Source organism: Camelina sativa, chromosome 14 (genome assembly GCF_030686135.1).
Source record: "Camelina sativa cultivar CO46 ecotype springtype chromosome 14, ASM3068613v1".
In the NCBI taxonomy this organism is placed as follows: domain Eukaryota; kingdom Viridiplantae; phylum Streptophyta; class Magnoliopsida; order Brassicales; family Brassicaceae; genus Camelina; species Camelina sativa.
Window position 1 is genome coordinate 31,594,670 of NC_141893.1, and position 11,938 is coordinate 31,606,607.

The 11,938-nt window shown below is 28.5% G+C and overlaps 1 protein-coding gene across 1 annotated transcript; it reads left to right on the top strand.

The window, feature by feature from the left end:
• Positions 1 to 202: 202 nt before the first annotated feature.
• Positions 203 to 2,022, top strand: LOC104744095 (uncharacterized; the record flags this gene model as incomplete). Its single annotated transcript, XM_087486303.1, has 8 exons — positions 203 to 339; positions 530 to 566; positions 646 to 685; positions 771 to 869; positions 1,111 to 1,243; positions 1,367 to 1,449; positions 1,523 to 1,625; positions 1,727 to 2,022. Coding segments are annotated over 8 exons (669 nt in total), but the record flags the coding sequence as incomplete, so codon positions are not given.
• Between the last annotated feature and the right edge of the window lie 9,916 nt (positions 2,023 to 11,938).

An 11,938-nucleotide genomic window follows, 5' to 3' on the forward strand; every position in this document is an offset into this window, starting at 1 on the left:
GGTCGTTTCAACATTCTCTCAAAAAAAACTCCAACAAGTTATTTTTTTGAAAAACATCATGATTTTAGTAATTTTTCATCTTATGTTATTTTGAAATGTCCTAGAGCATGTTCCTTGTTTTTTCTTCTCTGTTTTAGTTTTTATTAAGTTGTGGGCTATTATTACTTTTTAAACAATTTTGTTTGGATAATAATATTATTTTAATGGTAAAATCTTGGCAGCAGGTTGGAGAGATGAAGCAGACGGAGATGACTTCAGATGCGATCATTTTGTTTCACCTCAAGGAGAGCATAAGGCCACTATAGTCTGGCTGCATGATAAGGATGATCATTTTTCTGAGTAATCTTTATATCACATGACTTCTTTTGCATTGTTACATATGTTTCAGTACTTCTAATCCGTGTTTTGAAGAAATTTTTTTTTTCGTCTTACATGAACATATATAGTATTCTGATTTCTGTGTTTTGTATAAATAATTCATAGAAACTTCATTATCGCTTATCGTATTTTGTTTATATTCTGTTTGCAGCTCAGTTAAGTTTGCGAGAATTTTGGGTCATAAAAATGTAAGTAACCACGGTGAAACCCACTTATAATAGCTCATTTGATTTTGTTAACAGCATGAATAATTATTTTGAGATACAGGTCAACTGGATATGTCCACCGATCGTTTACACAAACACATGTGAGATACATTAACTTGGCTTATATGATGTCATTAATTATATATTACTAGAAATTAATGCGTCTAATGCTCTATGTTGAATCAGCGTACAACTTTGGATCTAATATCAAACAAGACGATCAAGAGACATTAGATACCGCAGCCTACCTTGTTGCTTCTCTTTTATCGGGTGAACCACCAAATGGTAAACTGGCCTTATTAATCTTTTGGTCTTATTTAATTTTTTTCTTCAAAAAAAAGGAATGGTTTCTCTGCCTATATATATATATATATATATATATATATATATTTAATATTATCGACATAAAATATATATACTATACTTTTATTTTCTAGATTGAAAACCATATGAATATATTAGGCTACTTTTTTCTGACACATCTAACATGCTATGTAATATGCATCACAAAAACTTTCTATCTTAGTCATAAAAAGAGTAGGAGGTTGTGGCATGGGTGCAGTAGTAGCTCTCCACTTTGCAAAAAAATGTGCTCTTGGACATTATCCTATAAATCCCCGAGTTGTTGTTGGAATTGATGGGTGGCTTTCTATTGTGGGGTATAATATTCTTTTACTATTATATAATCACTTATCTCTATTATTGAAAATTTCTTAAAATTAATTAAGGTTACGTTGTAATATCCCATTGAACATTGAAAGACTAATTACTCAACCTTGCAGGAGCATAAAAAGCAGTATAGAATCTGCAGTTGGGGCTTCAGCTCGTGTTGCATCGCAGTCAATCTTACTTACGCATGAAACAGGTCAATCTAAGTTTTTATTTTCCGCTTTTGATATTGAGCACGAGATAACAATGCTAACTCTTTGTGATTGTAGGTGTCGCAGTCGAGCGTAGACTTCCTTACACCAGTGATGAAGAAGTTGTTGTGTCCCTTAAAGAGGCTGGCTTTGGAGAAGTCTTACTCGTACCATACTCAAGGTATACAATATAAATATCATATAGCTTTACATATATATATATATACCATTTTTTGTTTGAACATATTTTCTCTAAGTTTCTTAGGTTATGCCAATGTGTAGCCTTGGAGAAATGGTCATGAAGTCGCTCCTACCGTAACGTAACCGACGAAGTCAAATTCTGGTTGGAACTGAAGCTATCGCAATCATCAAAACTAAATATCTACCATAAATAAAGACCGTGCATTTTCTATAGTGATTTGTTATCGTCGTTTGTTATCGTTGTTAATTATGATGAGTACACTAGCGTGACTCGTGAATAAGTTATCTACATAGTTTCGTTTCTTCACTTTTTTGATGGTACTACTACCAAGCTGTGGTAACTTTTTTTATATAAATAAATAATTATTACTTTACAAGCCATCCATTTTGTTAGTAAACCAAATTAAAGATTAACATATATATAATGATAAATATACACTACAAGAAAATAGTGTTAATCTACGCTAAAATTTGTTGCAATAACTTTATATTTTGTTGCAAATTTGAAAATGCAATAAAATTGAGACACTTTTTCTATTGTTGGTATTTGAGCGTTGCAAATTAGTATTTGTTGCACATATGTTGCAAAATTTGCAATAAATAAATTCCTTACTATATTGTCGTATTAATGCAACATTGATTTTGTAGTAAATTTGCCATATAATTATAAAGTATGTTTGCAATTTTTATTTGTTACAAATTTTTGCCACATAAAAAGTATAGCAAATATTATTACAAATTTGTAACGAAGTAATATATTGCTATATGTGTTGTATTAATGCAACAATATTTATGCAGCAAATTAGTGGTGTAATCAGGACGTTCTAATGCAACTATCTATTGTCGTAAATAAATACTACGTAAAATATAACGAAAAAAATGTTACAAATATTTTTCTTTATTTTTGAATCACAATATTTTTCTATATTTTTGTTTGGCACATGATTTATTAAAATTATAACTGTTTATTTAATACTTTCTTCTATTAATATATATTATGGATAAAAAATAGTGAAAGAAATAACTAACTTTATTAAGTAATCAAATATTGATATATTCCAAAAATGCAAAAATAAAAAATAATAGGAAAAAACTAACCATAAATAAGAATCAAGTTCAGAATAAAAACTCATAACTAAAACATGGAAAAAATATAGTTGTTCAGACCAGTAGAGGATGGACGGGAAAACAACATGCCAAACATTTTCTCTAACCCTTCAAGCTTGTTGAGCCTCTCTCTCAATTCTGCATTCTCTTTATAAATCTCCGAACCTCATTATTTTCCACATGATTTTCAAAGGTGGCTAACACTCCAACGTTGACTGAGAGTTCACTAAGAAGAGCTCCTAGTCCAAACACACAACCGTTTGTTGCCTTCACAATCTATAATATATGATAAAAAGTAATAAAAAGTGTTTGTGAGACAGAAAAAAATTAATGACAATTTACACATACATAACAAAAACAAAAGTTAAACAAACCAAAAGCTAATTATGTGAAAGGGAAACACAAAACTATACCTCAAAAAAAAAAAAACGCTGGGGCAAAAATAAAATTTTTTTGGATATATGATATAAAAACAAAATCGAACTAGTTTCTACCACAAAAAGCATCTAGTTAATGAGATGTTATACTACTTCACGACAAAAGCTAATAGCTAATAAAATATACCAAAAATATAATGGATCAATGGAGAAGTGTGTTTACTTTGGAGAAGAAGCCGTGAGTGCTAATGTGTTGTATTTGATAAACTACGTCATTTTAACTATATATAAGTAGAGAATAAAATAAAATCTTTGATACTGAATAATAGTGGATTTACCCAAATCTTTCAAGTATTATTGAAAAAAGGAGGTAACAAGCGGGAAGAAGCTGAAAAATTGTTTATTGAACGTACATATAGGAGTTGGGTAGTTATCCAAATTATTTTCATATGAGTTGAAAAATGAAAACAAAAAAAAAAAAAGCAAGTGGCAAACGGTGGCGGGGAGGACAAATATTGCTATGATATGGAGATCTTTGTTTTGATATTTCCATCATATCATACAAAAGGATTTCCCTAGATTTTAGGGGAGGTATTAGTTTAGGATTTAGAAAGAATTTTAATAACTTTAAAAGTTAGGTAAAATATGTTGTTATTTAATCAAGATTTTTAAAAACTCTTTAAAAATTTGGTGTTATTGGTTGTGGATTTGTAAAAAGTTATCTAAAATCTTGATAAATCTAGTGTTATTGGATTAAGAGTTTTATAAAGTGATTAAAAGTTTTATGTTATTCAAGTAAAACAAAAGAATCTTGGATTGTTAATGAATTCAAATTGTATGTTATTGGTTTAGGATTTTATATCATTTCCTTCATAACAAAAGTCATGAAAACTCTTTCATCAAATAGAAAGATTTTACAAGATTAGAAAAAACAAATCATCAAGATTTTAAAAAACTTCCTAAACAATCTCTTAGAATCCTTCATTTTTAACTTTCAATTTTCTATGATTCTAACAATCAGCAAGAACATAAAGTCATTAAAATTCTTTCTAAATCCTAAACCAATACCTCCCCCTTAGTCTTGTATCAAAACAAACTACTCTATAAAACACTCCAACGATTTCTTTTGTTTTTTTCTTATCCCTTTTTCTACACCAAAATGAAGCAAGAGAAAACATGAAGAACCAAGGGATGTTTATCGAAAAAGGTGAATACTCAAGAGATGTTTACATGATAAAATTATATATTGCCCACAAAATTGATTTAAACAATTCATATGATGAACAAGATAAATTAGAAGAGTTTGATCTAACAAGAAAACTGGAAAAGCTTTGGTGTTGGATATGTTGATGATTTATTTACCCATGCTTTATTAGCTTTTGTATTTTTCCAAGTTTCTGTTTGGTTATTTATTTAATTTTCTTCTATTTCTCAATGTCAAACATGATCGAACTAATAAAAGATGGAAGTCATGATGAACATTATCATATATTTTATATAAAAAACATATATCAGACGTTAATAAATTTACAAAACATTAGAAATATTATAGATATAATATATATTTTAACTAGTAATTGAGTGAAAAAGATTATATATATTACAATAATTTAATAGAAAAAATGTTGCAAAAGAGTTATAAATTGTTGTAAATACAGTAACAAATGTGTCACATATCTTGCAATATATTTTACTAAAATTTTCTTGCAAAGTAGCCACAACTCATAACCGTTGAATATTTCTTGCAAAATTTGCAAGACATTTATGTATATCGCAATAATATTGCTAATTTGTAATGAAAGAATGCAACAGACAGTTTTGTTGCTATTTTGCAATAAATTTGTAATAAAATTGTTACGTGCATTCATCATTGCAAATATATAGCAAAAAATGTTACAAATTCTTAACGATCATTGCAAAAATATCGTTGCTATAACGCTATTTTCTTGTAGTGATATGCATAGTAAGAAGCAAAATATGTAACGTAAATTAGAAACACCAATTTGATAACGAGAAAATGTGATTAATTATGTATACTATTTTTTTTAAAAAAATATTGCTCAATTATTCCCTTGTCCTATGTAAAGTTTGCGTCAATCAACTTACCATTTTATAATAAAAGAGAAAAAGAAAGACGACATTAGATATATGGTTAACACATATTGATAATCGAGTTCTTGCACTCAAAAACACATACGTTCCTTCATTAATTATTAGTGAGTTGTGATCAACCAAACATCTTGGCCTTGTGATCGAGCTAGAGAGAAAAATATATAAATGTGTGTATTCCACATTACCTTTTAAATTTGGTGTATAAATATTCCACATCTCCCTTATTACATTCCCTTTTATTTCCATTACCATTAACCTGACACCTAAAGATCGACTTAGGATGAACATGAATATGATTATAATCCCGAAAGTATAGTTTGTGGATTTTTTTTTTTTTTGGATTTTTTTGTAAAAGAGAAAGAAGTAAAGAACTATTTAATTTTGTTGTTTTCGATATTTGAAAACACACAATCTTGGTCACGCTTGAATTGTCAGAACACGAGCTCGTGGTCTAACACTACAAGAAAATAGTCATCTTACAACATTGAACATTGTTGCAATAAGTCAACTATATTGTTGCAAATATGATATTGCAATAAAATTGAGACAAAAATTCTATTGTTGCTATATGAGTGTTGCAAATTCGTATTTGTTACAATATTATTACAAAATTTGTAATTAATTGACTTCTTGCATATATGTTGTATTAATGCAATAATACTTTTGTAGTAAATTTGTTGTATAATTGTAACATATGTTTGCAAGATTTGTTACAAATTGTTGCCATACAAAATGTGTAGCAAATATCATTAAAAGTTTACAATTAATTAATTTATTGCTATAAGTGTTGCATTTTTGTAATAATATTTATGCATTAAATTAGTGGTATAATCACAACGTTTTAGTGCAACTATAAATTTTCATAAATGAATGCTACACCAAATAAAAAAGCAAATATTTTTACTAATTTTGTAGTATTTATTTGTCCTTGTTGTCGCATATATTTTATGACATGATTAAAACATAATCTTTTGCGGTTATTGCCAATGTAATTCATATTTCATCGCATTACGATAATATATAGTCATAACTTGATTGACTACTCGTGAGATTGGTGTTCATTGTGCAACAATAGTTTTAAAACCAAAATTTTGCTATAATTTTTGTTCGCCACATGATTTATTAAATTATAGCTTTTTATTTGATATTTTTATATAAAATTATATTATGAATTTATAATAATAAAACAGCAAAAGAAATAACTAAATTTAATAATTTATCAACTTGAACAGAAAAAATAATCAACTTGGTTTGCAGATCGTATATCAATTAGAAGAACCCCATTCATGCTTGAAGAAGAAAGTAAGCTTTAGAAATATATGCTTATTATCTTTTGCACAACTAGATAGGGTAATAATTTTGAAACGTAATAAATTTTTATTAAAGAGAGATAAACTGTATAGAGAGGTAAACTGTATACATACAACACATATATATCTTCTTCTTTTTTGTCAAACACAAAAACATATATATCTATAATTTTAAAAGTATGAAACACTTATAAAAGATGGTATGAGAAATAACAGTTAGAAAGCTTGGATAATGAGGCTTAGACGTTTGTGGATGAAAAAACTTAAATTGATGACCTTAACAGTTTTTAAATAGGCATTAGATTACTTAGGGCTTTCGAAAGATTTCAGTGATATTTAATTCTTTTGCTAAACAAATAAAAGATACGCTTATAGATATTTAGTTTGTTCAGATAGTTTTGTTTTGGAAATAATTATTAATTCTGTTTGTTTTATAGGAATATTCCATGGATACAATATTTGTTTAGATTGCAATCTCCAATTTACTTGTTAGGTTTTCTCTATGAAGGAAGAAAGAAAAATAAAATAAAAAGAATATTTTTTCACTATTAAATGAGAAAATAGCAATACGAGATTTCCACTATTTTTTCTTATTTTGTTATTTTGCTTAATGAACCTTACTAGCAGGACCGACACTATATCAATGTGAACATGTAGGGGGTTCCATATATTTTATAAATAATTGAACTTTCCTATATTTTATAAGTAAAACTTGGTGAAGTCGTTTATAATGTTTATGGTGACCCTTAACTTATGTTCTAACTTCTAATTAAGCACCAATTGAACCATTTAAGATAAATATTTTTTACCTCTTACGTGTGACATACATTGGGTATTAAATTAACTAAAATAGGTAATTAATTTTTTTTGTCCCCTATACAATTATTTTCTATCTCCACCATTAACTACTAGCCAATAACATAAAGAATGAGCACATAAATTTTAATCAACCGAATAATCTTATATTTACCTTAATGTTAATATGCAACAAATATATTTCATCTAGTACTTAACTAATTATTGAGTTTAAAACATGCGAATATATATTTTTATATATAGATGTAAGTTTTATATAATATGTTGCAATAGAATTATTAAATGTTGTAACTATAGTGACAAATGTGTCATATATTTTGTCACATATATTTACTATAATGTTCTTGCAGAATAGTCATAGTTCATAATTGTTGAATATTTCTTACAAATTTTGCAATATATTTTCATATGTCGTAAAAATGTTGCTAATTTGTGACAGAAAATAGCAACATAATTTTTTGTCGTTATTTTACAATAAGTTTGTCATAAAATTGTAACGTGAAGTCATTATTGCAAAAGTATAGCAAAATTTGTTACAAAATTTTCATGAATAAGTTCATTGCAAAAATTATATTGCAATACCACTATTTTCTTGTAGCGTAAGAATTCAGAGAACTTGCAGTTTTGCTTAAGTTATAAAAGTTTAAGATAAAATAAAAAAAAATGTTTAATAAACTTGCTATTCATATGATTCTAACTAACTGTTTACTAAAAACAGTTTTGTTACAAGTAAATATATTAATTGTTGATTGTTGGTTCAATAGAAATTTAACTTAATATAGAATTGCTTAAAAAAACTAACTACAAGAAAAGTTGCCAAACTTTCTAAAAAAACACTGATAGATTTACCGAAACGTTTTAGTTTAGACCGATTAAAGAGTAAAGAGAGTGAGTAGGTCCACATAATTCGATTCATCGTTTCAAACAAAACAAAAAAAAAAACGAAAAAACCCACCTAATAATCAAAACTAAATCTCCACCATAATTAAAGACCCGGGTAATTTATTATCGTCATTAATTTGTTATCGTTGTTAGTTATGAGTAAACTAGCGTGTGAGTACTAATGAATAATTTATCTAATTTTTTAGACTTTACGGTAGTTTGTGTTTCCTTCTCGTTTTTTTAAGTTGTGGTAACTTTTTATTTATAAATAAATTATTCTTACTTTATAAGTCATTCATTTCAAACATGGTACTATAGCGCATGCAGCTAGTGAGCCAAATATAAACGTATATTAATATATGCTATTGAGAATGTGATTAATATATGCATAATCGTCTTAATTTAGCTTTAGTAATTGTTTAATTTACTTTCTCTATTTTTTTTAATTCAATAATTTCCCGTATTAAGTTAATAGAACTATATTAAGTATCAGAAAGAAAATTAGGATCAAGATATAATCTATTAATTATTTTGCGAATTAACATCTTTTATTGGTCTCCTTCATTAATTAGTGACGAACCAACATCTTGGCCTTGTTATCGAAAGAGAAAGAGAGAGATATATATAAATGTGTGTACTTCATAATATTACATTCCCTTTTTGTTTTTTTTTTTCTTCTTGACTCTTCACTTTTTAACAGATGGTGCTATCAAGTTGTTGCAACCTTTTTTTAATATAGCTGATGGGAACTAATTATCATTACGTTCTTCTTACTAGTAAACATGACTAATATTAACATCAAAAACCACACAAAAACAAAACATTACCAATATTGGAATTACGTCTATACAGTTTATTTATTTATTATTGTTTTATTTAATTTGCTTTCACTACACAAATTAACTCAACCATTTACCATGTTAATTAATATATAAAACTCGAACCAGTTAGCTTAGAATCAAAAGAAAAGTAGAATTATGAAGAAATAATATATTTGTATAGAGAAATAATATAACTCGAACTAACTAATATGGTTGCAGATTGATCTATTTTTCTTGGATTTTTTTTTTTACTGACTTCCTTCCTGCTATTTCACCTTTTCTGTTGGTGTTATCAAGTTGTGGTTTTAGTTTTCTCTCAAGCCACTTTTTCAAGACTGCAAAAAAGCAAAAAATATTTAGTTTTTGTCAAGCCAGTTTTTTCAAACATAAGAATAATTTAGGAAGCCAAAGAGATGGACCATTAATTAGTACACGGTACACTAATATGATAATGAGACCAACGAACATTTTGACCTTTAATTTAGATACAAAAATCTCCCACTTTCTTATAAATATTTCAATTTTTATTTCATAGTCAAAAGTCTCTTTTAATTTTTCTTTGTGGTTTCCCTAAATTATAGGGATATTATAGGGATATAAAACTCATCATAGATGAGTTTAGAGACAACAATTTCCCAATTATTTTACTTTCAAGAAAGTCTCCCTGACTTAAATAGTTCAAGAAAAATTAAAATTAACATGTCTATATATTTCACTCGCCCTCAATATCAATATCTCAGTTACTTATTTATAAGAGAGCTTCACTCTGGAATTGTAAAAGTAACCTACGCCATTACCACAAACTTACTACTTCTCTCACAAGTCTATGGTTAATTAAGGCAATAACCTTACTTTGGAGTTGGAGGTTATACCTTGTGAAGGTTCATTTCTCTACTAATTATTTTTTAATAAAAATTATAATGAAAATAAATGGAGACAGATAATAAATAAATAAAAATATGCTTAACCTTTTTCACTCTAGTTTAATTTATCAGCCCATGGATATGAATTAAAATCAATCTCAATGGCGGTTTGAACTAATCTTACTCTCTTTTCAATGGATGTATAATAAGAAATGGATATACAATAGTTATAGTTTGACAAAAAGGATATAATAGTCATATTGTCTTTTTTTTTTGTTACTGATCAACGTACTTTTGAAATTATATGCTATTGGTTATCGTTAAATTTATGTGGTATCAAATATTGTGTTATTGAGTAAACATAATTCACAAAATATAATGAAGAAGTAGTTTTGTTCCTTAAAGAGGCTGGCTTTGGAGAAGTCTTACTCGTACCATACTCAAGGTATATAATATAAACATCATATAGCTTTACATATATATATATATATACCATTTTTTGTTTTAACATATTTTTTGTAAAGTTTCTTAAATGTGTAGCCTTGGAGAAATGGTCATGAAGTCGCTCCTACCGTAACGTAACCGACGAGATCAAATTCTGGTTGGAACTGAAGCTATCGCAATCATCAAAACTAAATATCTACCATAAATAAAGACCGTGCATTATCTATAGTGATTTGTTATCGTCGTTTATTATCGTCGTTTGTTATCGTTGTTAATTATGATGAGTACACTAGCGTGACTCATAAATAAGTTATCTACATAGTTTCGTTTCTTCACTTTTCTGATGGTACTACTACCAAACTGTAATTTTTTTTATATAAATAAATAATTATTACTTTACAAGCCATCCATTTCGTAAGTAGACCAAGATTAACGTATATATAATGATCAATATATGCATAGTAATAATATAGGAAGCAAAAGATGGAACGTAAATTAGAAACACCAATTTGATAACGAGAAAATGTGATTAATTATGTATACTTAAAAAAAATTATTGTTCAATTATTCCCTTGTCTTATGTAAAGTTTGAGTCAATCAACTTACCATTTTATAATAAAAGAGAAAAAGAAAGACGACATTAGATATATGGTTAACACATATGTTGGATATGGGCTTCGCTCCCAACATTCTAGGAGGCCTAAACAGAAGATTCTCAAGAAGTTTAGGACCTAAAGTTGTAGATCTGGCCCATCTGACCGCAAGGGTAAAATCATCATTTCGCAGAGCAGACAGAAGGAACCCTAGTTCACTGATCCACTATAAATACCAGATGTTTTGGTCAGAGCTAATCATGTTTTTTGGGGCAATTAGAGAGAAAAGAGCAATAATTTTTGTATTACCTCCGCTTAGCTCTTTGATTGTCATTCCCTGTAAACTCTTCACTTCAATTCTACGTTAATAAAATGACCAGTTCCGATTTATCCCAAAGAATATTCGTATTATTTATATTGTCGATTGTATACATCATTAATATGGGCTTTGCCCCCAACAGTTTAGGAAGCCCAACAGAAGATTCCTAAGAAGTTTAGGGCTTGAAGTCTTGGATCTGGCTCATTTGGCCGCATAGGCAAAATGATCATTTTACGGAGGAGACAGAAGGGACCCTAGGTCAGTGGCCCACTATAAATACCAGAGATCATTGTCAGAGCTCTGGATCCGAAATCTTGGCAGTCAAAGAGAAAAGTGCATTTAAATTCGTATTAATTGCGCTTAGAGCTTTGATTGCATTTTCTGTAAACCATTTTCTTGAATTCTACGTTAATAAAAGGACCAGTTCCGATTTATCCCAAAGAATATTCGTATCATTTATATTGTCGATTTCATACATCAACAATTTGGCGCCCACCGTGGGGCTAGACGGAATCCTTTCATTTGACGAATAGAATTTGAAGACAGGTGTTTTCGGAAAACCAGAAGCATGTCTCACACCGATCTCTCCAGCGACGAAGGCGTCGACTCGTCTGCGGCCCACGTCAAGTCTGCCAGGCGCACCATATGG